Source organism: Somniosus microcephalus, chromosome 9 (assembly GCF_052327205.1).
Source record: "Somniosus microcephalus isolate GS21.2 chromosome 9, FLI_Smic_1.0, whole genome shotgun sequence".
Taxonomy (NCBI): Eukaryota; Metazoa; Chordata; class Chondrichthyes; order Squaliformes; family Somniosidae; genus Somniosus; species Somniosus microcephalus.
Genome location: NC_140995.1, coordinates 234,260,849 through 234,278,013, shown reverse-complemented (window position 1 = coordinate 234,278,013; position 17,165 = coordinate 234,260,849). Strand labels below are relative to the sequence as shown.

The window sequence follows — 17,165 nt, the reverse complement described above, 5'->3', positions numbered from 1 at the left end:
TTCATCAGGGAGGAAGATGCCTCCCCAGCAGACAAAGGCTGCGTGGCTGCACGTGGCAGAGGAGGTCAACTCCTTATCGGCTACCTGCAGAACCTGGATACAGTGCAGGAAGAGATTTCATGACCTTCAGCACACTGGAAAAGTGAGTATGAAGTTCCCATCACTCTCAATCTGATCTCCATTGCCCCTCCTCACCAGCACTCAGCTTTAGCAATCTCTTCCTCTACATCCCACTTGACACTGACATCCATGCACCCTTACCCATTCCCTCTCTCTCGATGCTCACATTCACCTAACTATTCGACTATGCAGCCCTCACACTCCCCATCACTCTGATGCTATGAAAACAACTGACAACACACAGGGAGGGCCCTTGGTCTTGCCACCTCAGTCCATCTTTGTCTCCTTCTAAGCATCTATGCTATGCAATCTCTGCACTCACTCCTTCATTCTCACTCAAACTCCACTAGTCTCCCTCATTGCAGGAAAAGAGAGCTCACAATAAAAGAGAACGAACGAGGACAGGAGGAGGGCCACCATCAGTAGCCCACCTCACCCCCTGGGAGGAGGCGGTCCTGGAGATCGTAGGACTGGAGGATGAGGCACAAGTGGGGGACGGACAGACGGGAGCATCACAGCAAGCTGGTGACAGAATCGTTTTCCATCTCTCTCACTGACATTGCATGAGTCGCTGATAATGATTCTGAAGCTCTAACAGATGGACTTATGATCATCTGCAATATGCAATGTGCATGTAACCTTGACCTCACATCTCTAACTCTTTCCTTTACTCCCCCACAGGACCATCGAGAGCCCCCATCCCCACTGTCCAGGAGGAAGAGCCTGAGCTTCCAGACTCCTCAGAGGAACCTGCAACCTCTGAGGGCGCAGCATCAGCAGAATTCAGCACACCCAGCACCAGCGCAGACACTCACACCTCGGTAGGACCTTCGGGACATAGAGTAGTGTTGTCACCTGGTGTATCACAGCTCACAAGTAAGCATCAGCAGATTGTGGAGACAGGGACAGCAGTGGAGAGTGCTGGTCGGAGGGCGCAGGACTCTGCCATCTCGGCTCAGCTGCGTGTCGACCCTCTGCCTCTGGGTCCATCCATAAGATCAGCGGGGCTGAAACTCCAGGAACAGATGCAGGAGTCTCTGGCAGGTTTTGTCTCCAGGGTCGATGAGAGTGTGGAGCGAATGGAGGAGTCCATAGCGAACATGAGCAGAGCCTTTGTGGAGTAATTGGTGCATGAACGCATCACCGTGGAAAGGATGGCAACCTCCATGGAGGAGATAAGTCGCCAGGGTATGGAAAACATGGTGAGTGTTCATAATAGAATGACATCTCTTGAGGAGCGATGGGCATCTATTGAACAGAGAAACCAGACCTTCATGGAAGTCCTTCTGAGTAGGACTGCCAGTGCAGAAACGGGTCCCCATGGCCCCCTGATGTGCAGCAAGGTGCTCTCAAGCCACTTCCAAGCGCTGGCCCCTTCTGGCCTGTGCAGCTTCAGGTGGGTGAGCAGCAGCCTGGCGCTCCCGTTGCTGCTGCTGTTGTTCCTGGTTCTGCTGGTGCCACGGCTGGTGTTCGAGCTCATCTAATGCCCAGAAGGAAAGGAAATAAATGGCTCCCATGCTTCTGGTATATGCCTCCGTTGAGGAAGCGCTAAGTGAAGGTGGCGAGCGGGGTTTCCCAGGAGGTCACACTGGAGATGTGCGTGAGGCTCCAACCTTCTACAGGTGTGGTTAAGCCTGGTAAAAGTTGCCCCAGGCCTGAAACAACAAAGTCCTGCCACCTGCAAATGATGACTGATCAAATCTCCTCTTTACTGGTTGACCTGCAGCTGATAGTCAGCAAGCCAATAGTGCTCACGCCAGGTTTCACAGGCGTGATCTGCACCAGGCGCGTTTTACGTGGGAAAAGGGTTAAAAATGCAAGGGCCTGTTGAAATGGGATTATAAAGGCCAATTATTGCTGATTAAGGGCCTTAAAGACCAGTCCCGCCTGTTGGAGGCGGGACTGATTCAGGACCATCAGACACGCCTGGGTTAAAATGGCTCGGGGTCGGGAACCAGGCGGGGGAGGGGGGGGGGGGTCCCGACCCCCAGTTTTTGCGATTTTAACCCCCCACACGCCTCAAAGCCCGCCTCACGGCTGAGTTAAAATTGACCCCTAGGATTTAATCTCCCAAACACACAGCAAACTCCAGAAGTATTACACTTAAGAGAAAGTGAGAGAGAGAGAGAGAGACAGAGAGGTGAAAGGAGCGGTCCTGGGATAAAATGGAGAGCGCGCCGGTGGCGCTATAGAGAGAGAGGGAGCGGTCCTGGGATAAAATGGAGAGAGCGGCGGTGATGCTATAAAGAGAGAGGGAGCGAGAGGAGCGGACCTGGGATAAAATGGGAGAGAATGGCGGTGATACTATAGAGAGAGGGAGCGAGAGAGGAGCGGACCTGGGATAAAATGGGAGAGAATGGCGGTGATACTATAGAGAGAGGGAGCGAGAGAGGAGCAGACCGGGGATAAAATGGAGAGAACGGCGGTGATGCTATAGAGAGAGGGGAGCGGACCGGGGATAAAATGGAGAGCGCGGCGGTGATGTTATAAAGAGAGGGAGCGAGAGGGGAGCGGACCTGGGATAAAATGGGAGAGAATGGCGGTGATACTATAGAGAGAGGGAGCGAGAGAGGAGCGGACCTGGGATAAAATGGAGAGAACGGCGGTGATGCTATAGAGAGGGAGCGAGAGAGGAGCAGACCGGGGATAAAATGGAGAGCGCGGCGGTGATGTTATAAAGAGAGGGAGCGAGAGGGGAGCGGACCGGGGATAAAATGGAGAGCGCGGCGGTGATGTTATAAAGAGAGGGAGCGAGAGGGGAGCGGACCTGGGATAAAATGGAGAGCAGGGCGGTGGTGCTATAAAGAGAGAGGCAGCGAAAGGAACCTTCAAAACAGAAAAAAGTCAAGGAGAGACTTCACAGGGCAACAGGTAGGTGATTGGTTGGTGAGTTTTAGGTTTTTTTAGCCTCCAAGCTAGGGAAGTGGGTTAAACTCAGAACTCGGAAACTGTAATTTGCTATTACTTTACAGAATTAGTAACCTAAACTAGATAATCCAGTTAATTAATAAAACTAAAATAATTGATTGAAGTAATAATAATTAATTAACTAATCAAATAAATAAAGAAGGTTTACTAGATACGGCAGGGCAGGTGGTGTGCTGTAACTGCAGCTGGGAGTTTGTGGAGACCAGCGAGATCCCGAGCAACCACACCTGCGGTAAGTGTCTACAGCTCAAGGAAACTCGGCTGAGTTGTTGAGCTGGAGTCTGAGGTGCAGACATTGCGGGGCATCAGGGAGGGGGAAGAGTTACCTGGACATTTTGTTCCAGGAGGCAGTCGCACCCTTTAGATTTAGTACTTTAGAGTTAGTCAATGGTCAGGGACAGGAGGGTGTGACGCGAGTCAGGAAGGTATGGGGACCCAGGATGTAGTGATGGAGGAGCCTTGGCTCTTGACTTTGACCAACAGGTATGAGATACTTGCTACATGTGGGGATGAGAACAAGGACGGAGAGCAGGGTGGATGAGCAAACTGACCATGGCACCATGGTGCAGGAGGCCATTCAAGTGGGGGGGGGGGGGGGAAAGAGTGAAAAGGAATGTGGTAGTGGTAGGAGATAGTATAGTCAGCTGCGACCGGGAGTTCCGAAGGTTGTGTTGCCTGCCTGGTGCCAGGGTAAAGGATGTCTCCTCATGGCTGGAGAAGAACTTGGAGTGGGAGCGGGAAGGAGAGAAGTCAATTGTCATGGTCCATGTAGGAACCAATGACATAGGTAGAACTAGGAATGAGGTTCTGCTGAGAGTTTGAGGAGCTAGGGTCGAAATTAAAAGGCAGAACCTCACAGGTAATAATCTCTGGATTGTTACCTGAGTCACGTGCAAATTGGCATAGGGACAAACAGATAAGTAGGTTAAATGCGTGACTCAAAGAGTGGTGTGGGAGGCAGGGGTTTCAATTCATGGGGCACTGGCACCAGTACTGGAGAAAGAGGGAGCTGTTCCATGGGGACAGGCTCCACTTAAACCAGGCTCCGACCAGTGTCCTGGCAAATAGAATAACTAGGGTGGTAGATAGGGCTTTAAACTAATGAAGGGTGGGTGAGAGGATTCAGGAAAGGGTAAATTCAAAAGCAGTAAGAGAAATGTCAAGGCTGTAGAGCAGAATAGTGATCTGGGTAAAGATAAGCAGAGTGGGCCAGGAAGGGACAGAAAAATTAATAAAGGTAATGGGGCATTAGTGACTAAAGTGACATCAGGGAAAAATAGAAAAAAGTTAAAGCTAAAGGTACCATATCTGAATGCACGAAGCATTCACAACAAAGTGGATGAATTAATAGCGCAGATAGAAATAAATGGGTTTGATTTAACAGCCATTACAGAGACGTGGTTGCAGAGTGACCAAGGTTGGGAACAAAATTTTCCAGGATATTTGACTTTTAGAAGAGACAGGCAGAATGGAGGAGGGGTAGCCCCGATAATAAAGGAGGGAATAAAGACAGAAGAGAGAGAAAGGATCTTGGCTCAGAAAAACAAAATGTAGAATCAATTTGGGTGGAGCTAAGAAACAACAAGGGGCAGAAAACACTAATGGGAGTAGTCTATAGGCCCCCAACAGTGGTTGTAGTGTCAGGCACAGTATAAATAAGGACATTAAAGATGCATGTAACAAGGGGAATACAGTAATCATGGAGGACTTTGACTTTCATATAGACTGGGCAAAACAAATTTGCAGAAATAGTGCAGAGGAAGAGTTCATGGAATGCATTCAAGATAGTTTTCTAGATCAGTATGTCAAGGAACCTACAAGGGAATTGGCTATTTTAGATCTAGTACTGTGCAATGAGACAGGGTTAATTAATAACTTTGTAGTAAAGGAGCCTCTAGGGAGCAGTGATCATAATATGCTAGAATTTTATGTTGAGTTTGAGAGTGATTTAGTTAAGTCCGAAACTAGGGTCCTAAACCTGAACAAAGCAAACTACGTAGGTATGAGGGGCAAGTTGGCTAAGGTAGGTTGGGAAACTAGATTAAAAGATATGACAGTAGAAAAGCAATGGCAAACATTTAAAGAAATAATTCATAATTCGCAACGAATATACATTCCCTTAAGAAATAAACACACCAGAGGAAAAATGGTCCAACCATGACTAACAAGAGAAATTAAAGATAGTATTAGATTGAAGAAAGAGGCTTATAATATTGCCAAAAATAGTAAGCTTAAGGATTGGAAGGATTTTAGAATTCAACAAAGGAGGACCAAGAAATTGATAAAGGAAAAATAGAATGAGAGCAAACTAGCGAGAGACATAAAAACAGACTGTAAAAGCTTCTATAGGTATGTAAAAAGGAAAAGATCAGCAAAAATAAATGTGGGTCCCTTACAGGCTGAGACAGGAGACATTATAATGGGCAATAAGGAAATGGCAGCGAAACTAAACATATACTTTGTGTCTGTCTTCATGAAAGACTATGCAAAAAAACTCCCAGAAATAGTGGAGAACCTAGGGCCTAGCGAGAATGAGGAACTGAAAGAAATTATTAGTAAAAAAAAAAATAGCACCGGAGAAATTAATAGGACTGAAAGCCAATAAATATCCTGGACCTTATGGCCTACATCCTAGGGTTTTTGAAAGAGTTGGCTGTAGAGATAGTGGATGCATTGGTTGTCATTTTCCAAAATTCCACAGATTCTAGAACGGTTCCCGCGGATTGGAAGGTAGCAAATGTAACCCCACTATTTAAGAAAGGAGGGAGAGAGAAAACAGGAACTACAAACCAGTTAGCCTGACATCAGTAGTAGAGAAAATGCTAATCTATTATTAAGGACTTGGTGACAGGGCACGTGGAAAATAATAGGATTGGGCAGTCAACACGGATTTATGAAAGGGAAATCATGTTTGACAAATCTGTTAGAGTTTTTTGAGGTTGTAACTAGCTGAATAGATAAGGGGGAACCAGTGGATGTGGTGTATTTAGATTTTCAGAAGGCATTCGATAAGGTGCCGCACAAGAGGTTATTAAATAAAATTAGAGCTCATGGGATTGGAAGGATATACTTGCCATAGAGGCAGTGCAACGAAGGTTCATCGGACTGATTCCTGGGATTGGGGAATTGTTCTATGAGGAGAGATTGAGTAGACAAGGCCTATATTCTCTAGAGTCTAGAAGAATGAGGAATGATCTCATTGAATCATACAAAATTCTTACAGGGTTCGACAGGGTAGGTTCAGGAAGGATGTTTCCCCTGGCTGTGTGTGGGCCTTCAGATGGCACACCAATAGAAGGCAGAACTCAAACCCTGGAATGTAACCAACTGCAATAGTAATAATCAACGGACTATGAAGTTTGCTTGAAAATTCTCCACCATCTAAATATGTGCCTCTAACCTTACCCTTCATACACAGGCACCGTCACCAGATATTTTCAATTTTCTCCCCTCCTCCCAAGGCAGCAGTGATTCATGCTGGGGTACAGGCCCTGGGTCTCTCTTGACAGGACTTCAAGTGGCCACAATTCATGGGTGAGCCAAATAAAATATGATGTCAGCACACAAATGTTGATTTGGCAAGAAAGGACATTTCAGCTGCAACACGTGGAATAGTGCCTACAATTTTCATCATTGTGGGAGGGAATGTGTGTGTCACAGAGGACTCCGGTCACACACACACATGCTAGTGACCAATTGCAGACCAGAATTGGTCGAGACACGAGGGCAGCTCACTGAGCATAGCACAAGAGGAAAATAAAACACTGTACAACAGCTCAAGACGTTGGGGGGAGGGGTCGATGGGTTACATTTTTGTAAGGGGCATAATTTATTTTTTACAAAGCCAAAAATCACCTTTAAGTAAAAGGCATTTTTTTCTTCTTACCTACCCACACCCCACCCCCCCTCCACCTCACTCCAGTATCTCTCTCTCCCCCTCCTTTTCTGTAGGTGCTGTTTTTTGCTGCGATATGGTTTCATGGGTGCTGACTGCTTCCAGTACCTCACCCAAGTGGTAATATTCCCAGTGTAAGCTTTTCAACTATGGTTGGCATCACAACCGAGCCCAATCTTGTCTTCAACTAACATCCACACATGAACCTTTCAGCAGCAGTCACTGGATATCAGGAGCAGGGACCTCAGTCTAGAGTGCTGGAGGCAAATATACCTCTACCTCAGCAGAGGTCAGCTAACGTAGCATAAACTGAGTACTGAACTTGGGACCATGCCAGTCTGTCTGGCTCAGTTGGTTAATAGATCACCCAGTGTACAACTGAACCATGGGAGTGCTCCAGAAGGTACTGTTGTGCTTATTTACTCTCCTCCCTTATGCCAAGGTACAGCTCCACGGGCACTGGATGCACTCAGTACCTTGCCCAAATGGCCATTCCTCTCGCATGACCCGAGTGTGTCAACAAGAAGCATTTTTAAAAACCCACGACCTTCTAGTTTTCCTTTTAATATTCCATTCGTCTTAAGAAAAGTTAGAGGATACCAGCCTCTCGATTACTGCCATTCAACTGACTGGCTATCTGTGTGTAAGGGGATGCCAATACATCACAACCTCGTTAACTTGAACTAACTCCAAAATATCACATAGAATTTCTATTCCTCTCCCAGAAATCTGGATGTCACATGATAAGATTCAATTTAGTTGAAAATATAGAATAAAACGGTTATCCAATTAGTAGTACCTGCAAAGCTGTACTTCGTAATTCAAGGCATGTTGCTATTTTGCCAAGTGTTTTCTGTGAAGAAAAGGGAAAAGCGTGGTTAGATCCTTTGGAAGGGAGACAGAGCACTCGTGGGAACAAGGACAATATAAATGTTTACTACAGTCTTTCACCAGAGGCTTGCTCAAGAAATTGCATTTATATAAAGTCTTACATATCTCAGCAAAATTACAAGTCATAAATTACCTTGAAATGCATTGACTAGGCAAACATTTATCTTACACTGCAAGATCCCACAAATAGCATTGAAATGAATAACCAGTTAATCTATTTTTTTGGTGTTGACTGGGAGGGCAATGTTAGCCAGGACATGGCGAGAACTCCCTGCGCTTTGAATAGTGCCAAGCGACCTTTTAATCACCACCTGAACCGGCAAACAGGGGGTCCCATTTAACAGCTCATCTGAAGGATAGAAAGAGCAATTGAGACCAAGGGTGTGACAAAGTCTTGGACGCTCTATTCATTTTCCATAGCTGCTGTCACTGTTGTGGTCGTAAAGGAAAAAGTTAAGATGCTTATTCCACAGCTAGCTTTTTTCTTCTGCATCTGGCTGCAAGTCAATTTAACTTTAATGAATCCTCTGCTGACACAACATCCTTCACTTGTTAGGGTGGGAATGGAAGCAGTTTAAATTACCAAACAAACAGACACACCCTCTTGGATTTCAGCTCCTGCCATTAAACTGTGCTGGATCCAGATCTAAAATGCTTCCTATCTTCATACCTTGGCAGACAGAGAGATAATGGGTTTTCCCATTCATAATAACCTGTTGGTTTTGACAAAGGTTATTGGAAATTTCATTTTTCATCTAAAGAAGCTACATACATTAACATTTTAAACATGCCTATCTAGCAAAGGGAATCCTTTAGCAGCTGGCCAGCTCATGCAGATGGAATGCCTGTGTCTTCCATTTTATATCCAGCTATAAGAGATCCAGTTTAGTCCCAATTTGAAACTATACAAGAACAGAAATTCCTTTGTTATCGGCATCTCAAATCACTTCACATAAGTGAATTACATTAAGGTAGAATGTCTTTTATATAGAATTCTAGAAATTGCAGCACACGTGCAGCCAGTCAGCCCAGCACACCTATGCAGTGCTGACTCTTCATAGAATTACACAGAATGTACAGCACATAAACAGGCCAATCAGCCCAAGTGCTCCATGCCGGTGTTCATGCTCCACTTGAGCCTCCTCCTCTCATCCCTCTTTATCTAACCCTATCAGTATAATCTTCTATTCCTTTCCCCCTCACGTGTTTATCTAGCTTCACCTTAAATGCATCGATGCTATTCACTTCAACTACTCCTTGTGGTAGCAAGTTCGACATTCTAATCACTCTCTGGGAAAATAAGTTTCTCCTGAATTCCCTATTGGATTTATTAGTGACTATCTTGTATTTATGGCCCCTAGTTTTAGACTCCTCCACAAGTGGAAACGTTTTCTCTACGTCTACCCTATCAAACCCTTTCAGAATCTTAAAGACCTCTCTCAGGTCACCCCTCAGACTGCTCTGAGAAAAAAGACCCAGCCTGTTCAAGCTTTCCTGATCGTTACAACCTCAGTTCTGGTATCATCCGAGTAAATCTTCTCGGCACCTTCTCCAGTGCCTCAATAGCCTTTTTAGAATATGGAGACCAGGACTATGCACAGTACTCGGTGTGGCCTAATCAAGGTTCTGTACAAGTTTAACATAACTGCTCTGCTTTTCAATTCTATCCCTCTAGAAATGAACCCCCGTGCTTTGTTTGCATTTTTATGGTCTTATTAACCTGCATCACTACTTTGTGATTTGTGTATCTGTACCCCTAGATCCCCTTTCTCCTCTACCCCATTTGGACTCTTATTTTCCAAGAAGTATGTTGTATTGATTTGTAGGTGGGTTCAATGATGACTCATTCATGAAAGAGAATGTCTTTTAATCCAAAGTTTGTTCAACTCAGTTAACAGCTAAACAGGAGACACCATCTTCGAGATCCATCTAAAACGAAACTAAAACTAAACTGCTTGTCTCTCACATGCCCTCTGCTGGTCAGGCATAAATAATCAATCAGGCAAATATGCTGGTAAGGCATAAATAATCAAACAGGCAAATACCATCACTATTTGCTGATATCATTACATCTCCCTTTCTTAAAACAAAAGTATTTTACTTTTATCTAACATGTTTTCTTTGTATTACTCTGCATTTTAACTGTAACACTTAATGAACTTACATTATCATTATCACGGTTTTTTAACCTTGTTTTGTGTGTTCACATGAAATATGTAAATACACTAGAACTTGAAGAAAGAATAAGATAACATTACTTCCTTCTATAACAAGACAAGAGTCCTTAAACTTGCTCAATGAGTCTCTCAGGAGGCTTCACGCGTCTTGAGGATTTTTTGATTGATTGTCCTTGAATCTGAGTTGTTGCCTCAGATGATGATTTCTCAGCTGTGTGATCAGGTTGTTCAACAGTATCAGTCTTTTGACTTGCTGTGGCTGGTCTCTTGAGAAGATCCCGACGATTTCTTCGCAGAACAGCACCCTCATCTGTCTGAATGGTGTATGATCTTGGTTGAACTTCACTCAAGACAGTTCCCTTCCGAGTCCATATGTTTGTTTTGTCTTTGAACCTTACTTGGTCACCAGTGTGGAGTTCAGGTAGGTTTTGTGTTCCTCTGTCATAGTAGTACTTTTGCTTTTCTTTCTGTTGTTTTTTGAACTTCCTCACTTTCTCCCCCTCTTTTGTTTTCAGGAGGTTCTCCGGGATGGGTAGGTTTGACCTTAGCCGACGTCCCATAAGGAGTTGGGCTGGTGACTTACCACACTCGAGCGGCGTTGTGCGGTATACAAGCATGCTCTGGTAGAAGTCAGTTCCACTGTCTTTTGCCTTGTACATCAGTCTTTTCACTGTCTGGACCGATTTTTCCACTAGACCATTGGACTGTGGAAAGTGAGGACTTGACGTTGTGTAGACAAAGTCCCACTCTTTGGCAAAGTGTCGGAAACTTGCATTGTAAAACTGGGGTCCGTTGTCTGTGAAGACCTCGCTTGCCACGCCATGTCTGGAGAATATGGCTTTCATACATGTTATCACAGCATCTGCAGTGGTGGTGTACAGTCTACAAACCTCTGGATACAGGGAGTAATAGTCTGTGACTACAAGATAGTCCTTCCCTTGACATACAAATAGGTCAGCGCCTACCTTCTGGTAAGGTCTGTCTGGCGCTGGGTGTGGCTTCAGTGGTTCTATCGGATTGCTTGCTCGATATTTCAGGCATATTGTGCAGTTTGACACCTCATTTGTCACATCTTGGTTGATTCGTGGCCAGTACATCACCTCTCGTGCTCTTTTCTTACACTTTGATTCCCAGATGTCCTCCATGGATCCTTTTTAGCATCTCTCTTCTCAGACTCTTTGGGATAACTATTTTACTTCCTTTGTAGATGATGTCTTCGACCACTGATAGTTCCGCCCTGCAGTTCCAGTACTCTGCCATGTCAGGTGAGCAGTCTTGCTTCATGTTGGGCCATCCATCCAAGATGCTTTTCCTCAGTCGTCTCATTGTTTCATCTTTGTTTGTCTCAGTCTTTATGAGCTCCATTTTTGCATCTGCTATGGGCAGTGCACTTGTGATCATGTCCACGTAGGCGTTCACTTTTTCATCCATTTTTGCGGGCTCACTTGGGTCTACAGCTCTGGACAACGTGTCTGCTGTATACATCAGCTTACCCGGTGTGTACGCAACATTCAGTGTATAGCATTGCAGCCTGATATCATTCTTTGTATTCTAAGCGGACACCCATTTAGTGGCTTTTGGAACAATGCAATCAAGGGCTTATGGTCAGTCTCTACACTGATTGCTTGTCCTGCCACAAACTGGTGAAATCTTTCACAGGCGTATGTGATGCTGAGCAGCTCCTTTTCTATTTGAGCATATCGCGTCTCCGCGTCTGTCATTGAGCGCGATGCATATGCAATAGGTTGCCAGTAGTCATATTTTTGCAGAAGAACAGCACCGAGCCCACTCTGTGATGCATCTGATGATATCTTGATGGGTCTCGCTGGGTCATAAAACCTCAGAACTGGTTCCTCTGTGAGCAGTTTCTTTAGATCGCTCCATGACTTCTCATGCTCATGATTCCATTCCCATTCTATGTTCTTTTCAGTTAGTTGTCTCAGTGGCGCCATCTTTTCTGAGAGGTTGGATATGAATTTACCCATGTAGTTGATCATTCCATTAAACCTCTGCACGTCCTTTTTGCATTGTGGCTTTGGCATATTCTCAATGGCAGACACCTTTCTGGGATTTGGTCTGATGCCCTCACTGCTAAGGATATCTCCCACGAATGTCAGTTCTGTCACCCCGAGTTGGCATTTCTCTCTATTCAGCTTCAGGTTTGTTTTCCTTGTTGCTTCCAGCACTTTTTTCAGTCTCTCGTCATGCTCAGTTCTCGTGGTTCCCCATACTATGATGTCATCCATTGATGTATCAACTCCCTCCAGGTGCTCATAGATCATATGGATAGTTTTGTGATACACTTCAGGAGCTGAGGCAATGCCAAATGGTAACCTTAGGAATCTGCATCTGCCAAATGGACTGTTGAACGTGCACAGTCTTGAACTTGCCTCGTCCAGCTTCATCTGCCAAAATCCTGATGATGCATCTAACTTGCTGAAATACTTTGCATTTGCAAACTGTGACATGATTTCCTCACGTGTAGGAAGCTTGAAGTGCTCTCTCTTTATTGCTCTGTTTAGATCTCTTGGATCCAGGCAAATTCTGAGCTTTCCATTCTTTTTGTCCACAACGACGAGGGAACTCACCCACTCAGTTGGCTCATCTATCTTCTGAATCACGTTCAGGCTTTCCATCCTGTCCAACTCTGCCTTCAGTTGCTTCTGAAGAGCAAACGGAACTTTTCTGCATGGATGTATGACTGTTGGCATCCTTTTATCTACTCTGATCGTGTGATCTCCTGGAAGGCAGCCTAGACCCTGAAATAGGTCGTCGTACTCTTTCATGAGTTCATCATAGACTGTCTCTCCTTCGCTTTCCACAACGAGGACTCTCTTTACCAGGTTCAGTCTCTCACAGGCTATTAAACCTAGTATGGCTTGCACATCCTTTGGCACCACGATTAATGCTAGCGTGTGCTCTCTGTCCTTGTGTGTCACTTTGACAATGCATCTTCCTTTCACTGGTATATTAGTACCTGAGTATCCTGTCACTTTCACTTTTATTCCATGTATCTTTGGTCTGGGTCTAATTTTCTTAAAATCAGTCTCCGATATCACATTAACTTGTGCTCCAGTATCCAATTTGAATGGAATGTGTATGTCATTCACTTTTAGTGTCAACATCCAGTCTCTTTTTTCTTTTCAGACACAACATCCACATTGAACTCCTCGATCTCGCTTTCATCTACTGCATGGACCTTGCTTTGTTGCGCTTGGTTCTTACAGCAATGGGCATAATGGTTGTTTTTGTTGCAACTATTGCATGTTTTACCATATGCTGGACACTTTTTTGGTGTATGCTGTGTACCGCATCGACTACATGACTTTCGATTGCCCCTTTCATTTTTGTTCGCTGGCCACGCCTCTTTTTTCACATTGGCGCTCTTTTTGTTAAACGGTTTGTGTCCGTTCTTACTCACTGCATCCACGTTGCAGCTACTGTCACTGAACAGCTCCTTTGCCTGCAACTTCACAGTCTCTGTAGCCCTACACAGTGCTATGGCTTTTCCCAGGTCTAGATTTTGCTCTCTTAGCAGTCTTTCCCTTAGACCATTATCTGGAATACCACACACCAGTCTGTCTTTTATCAGCGAGTCTGTCAGTCCCCCAAATTCACACGTTTTGCTTCTGTTTCTCAGTTCAGTCACATACTGATCAATAGTCTCTCCCGTTTTCTGTACACGTGAAAAATCTGTGCCTCTCAAATGTCACGTTACGTTTAGGTATGCAGTAGGCCTCAAACTGTTCCATTATTTTATCTAGCTTCATTTTGTCTCCATCAGCAGCGAATGTGAAGTTATTGTACACCTCCAGCGCTTCATCACCCACGACATGCAAGAACACTGACGCTTTCATTTTATCACTTTTCTCGTCAGCTCCGATTGCCACTAAATACAACTCCAAACGTTGTTTGAATCTCCTCCAATTTTCAGCCACATTACCTGTCAACTGAAGCTTCGCCGGTGGGTGTAATCCTACCATTTTTTCACTTCGTTAGCTATTCTCCAATGGTAAGTAACGATGTTCTCTTTTGGCTTGCTAATATGTGGAGAGCTGATTTCGCTGGATAGCTTGCTTGCCACTATCTCGTCGAGTTGCTAACTTCAGATTTTTCCTCTTCATCTCTTTCAATCACTTCTGACACCATGTATTGATTTGTAGGTGGGTTCAATGATGACTCATTCATGAAAGAGAATGTCTTTTAATCTAAAGTTTGTTCAACTCAGTTAACAGCTAAACAGGAGACACCATCTTCGAGATCCATCGAAAACGAAACTAAAACTAAACTGCTTGTCTCTCACATGCCCTCTGCTGGTCAGGCATAAATAATCAATCAGGCAAATATGCTGGTAAGGCATAAATAATCAAACAGGCAAATACCATCACTATTTGCTGATATCATTACATATGTGGCCACCTTATTCTTCCTACCAAAATGAACCACCTCATGTGTCCACCTTGGCTCAGTGGTAGTGCTCTCACTGCTGTCAGAAGGTTGCAGGTTTAAGCCCCACTCCAGAGATTTGAGCAGATCATCTAGGCTGACACTTCAGTGCATTATTGAGGGCGTGCTGAACTGTCGGAGGTTCCGTTCTTTGGATTAGTTAAACCCTGTCTGCCCTTTCAAGTGGATGTAAAAGATCCCACGGTACTTTTCAAAGAGAGCAGGTGAGTTCTCCCAATTTCCTGGCCAATATTTGTCCCATAACCAACATCACTGAGTTTATCTGGTCATTTATCTCAGTACTGTCTGTGGGATCTTGCTGTGTGCAAATTGGCTGCTGCAACAATGACCACACTTCAAAGTACTTCATTGGCTCTGAAGTGCTTTGGGACGTCCCGAGATTCTGAAAGGCGTTGTATAAATGCCAGTTCTTACTTTTGTCAACCATAACCTGTCATTCCTGGCATTACGCTAGCGATCATTCCATGGCTCAAATATTCTTCCAATAATGAGGTACGCTGAAATGAACACAATAATTCAAATGTGGCCTAACCAATGCCATGTCAAATTCAACAACATTTCCTTGCTTTTATATTCAAATGCCCCATGTATAAAATCCAGAATCCATTTGTCCTTTTTACCTGCACCCTCGCCTTTAAAGATCTATGGATCTGCACTCAATAAAATTAACGCAAGTAAAATAACTAATGTAGAAAATAATGGCACTAAAGAAATTCCCAGGGCCAGATGGTTTCCATCCCAGGGTTTAAAGGAAGTAGGTGAGCACATTGCAGATGCCCCAACTATAATCTTCCAAAGTTCTCTCGATTCAGGAACCGTCCCTTTAGATTGGAAAATTGCGCATGTCACTCTGCTTTTTAATAATAGCAAGAGAGGGAAACCAGGGAATTATAGACCAGTTAGCCTAACATCTGTTGTCAGGAAATTGCTGGAGTCTATAATTAAGGATAGGGTGACTGAACACCTCAAAAGTTCTCAGTTGATCAGAGAGAGCCAGCATGAATTTGTGAAAGGTAGGTCATGCCCGACAAACCTGGTTGAATTTTTTGAAGAGGTGACTAAAGTAGTGGACAGGGGAATGTCTATGGATGTCATTTATATGGACTTTCAGAAGACATTTGATAAAGTCCCACATAAGAAACTGTTATTTAAGGTAGAAGCCCATGGAATTGAGGGCAAATTATTGACCTGGTTAGGAAATTGGCCGAGTGGCAGGAGACAGGGAGTAGGGATAATGGGTAGGTCCTAAAATTGGCAGGATGTGACTAGTGGTGCCCCGCAGGGATCTGTGTTGGGGCCTCAACTATTCACAATATTTATTAACGACTTAGATGATGGCATAGAAAGTCACATATCCAAATTTGCCGATGACACAAAGATAGGCAGCACTGTAGGTAGTGTAGATGAAAGCATAAAATTACAAAGGGATATTGACAGATTCAGTGAATGAGCAAAACTGTGGCAAATGGATTTCAATGTAAGCAAATGTGAGGTCATCCACTTTGGACCTAAAAAGGATAGAACAGGGCGAAAAGCTAAAAACAGTGGATGTCCAAAGAGACTTGGGGAGGGGGTTCAGGTACATAGATCACTAAAATGTCATGAACAGGTACAGAAAATAATCAAAAAGGCTAATGGAATGCTGGCCTTTATATCTAGAGGACTAGAATACAAGGGGGTAGAAGTTATGCTGCAGCTGTACAAAACCCTGGTTAGACCACACCTGGAGCACTGTGAGCAGTTCTGGGCACCACACCTTAGCAAGGATATATTGGCCTTGGAGAGTGTGCAGTGTAGGTTTACCAGAATGATACCCGGACTCCAAGGGTTAAGTTATGAGGAGAGATTACACAAATTAGAAGGTTAAGGGATGATCTGATTGAAGTTTTCAGGATATTAAGGGGAACAGATAGGGTAGATAGAGAGAAACTACTTTCACTGGTTGGGGATTCTAGGACTAGGGGCATAGTCTAAAAATTAGAGCCAGATCTTTCAGGAGTGAAATTAGGAAACTCTTCTACACACAAAGGGTGGTAGAAGTTTGGAACTCTCTTCCGCAAACGGCAATTGATGCTAGATCAATTGCTAATTTTAAATCGGAGATTGATAGCTTTTTGTTAACCAAAGATGTTAGGGATATGGGCCAAAGGCGGGTATGTGAAATTAGATCGCAGATTAGCCATGATCTTATTGAATGGCAGAACAGGCTTGAAGGGCTGAAGGGCCTACTCCTGTTCCCAACCTTGGCGTCATATTTGGCCCCGAAATGAGCTTCTGACCACATATCGGCAGCATAACTAAGACCGCCCACTTCCACCTTCATAACATCGCAAGTCTCCGCCCTTGCCTCAGCTCATCCGCTGCTGAAACCCTCATCCATGCCTTGGTTACCTCTAGACTTGACTATTCCAACACACTCTTGGCTGGCCTCCCACATTCCACCCTACGTAAACTTGTCATCCAAAACTCGGCTGCCCGTGTCCTAACTCGCACCAAGTCCTGTTCTCCCATCTCTCCTGTGCTCGCTGACCTACATTGGCGCCCAGTTAAGCAGCGCCTTGGTTTCAAAATTCTCATCCTGGTTTTCAAATCCCTCCATGGCCTCGCCCCTTCCTATCTCTAATCTCCTTCAGCCCCAGAACCCCCCGCTTCCCCCCCCCCCACCGCCAGAGATATCTGCGCTCCTC

General features: G+C 44.6%; 1 protein-coding gene across 2 annotated transcripts in view; it reads right to left on the bottom strand.

Moving 5' to 3' along the window:
- The window catches only part of aida (axin interactor, dorsalization associated), a 65,611-nt gene that overhangs the window by 31,737 nt on the left and 16,709 nt on the right, over positions 1-17,165 (bottom strand). For both annotated transcript variants that reach the window (XM_085998027.1, XM_085998028.1), the window contains exon 3: positions 7,743-7,796. In XM_085998027.1, coding sequence (XP_085854153.1) covers positions 7,743-7,796 — 54 coding nt within the window. The remainder of the gene's footprint in view (positions 1-7,742; positions 7,797-17,165) is intronic.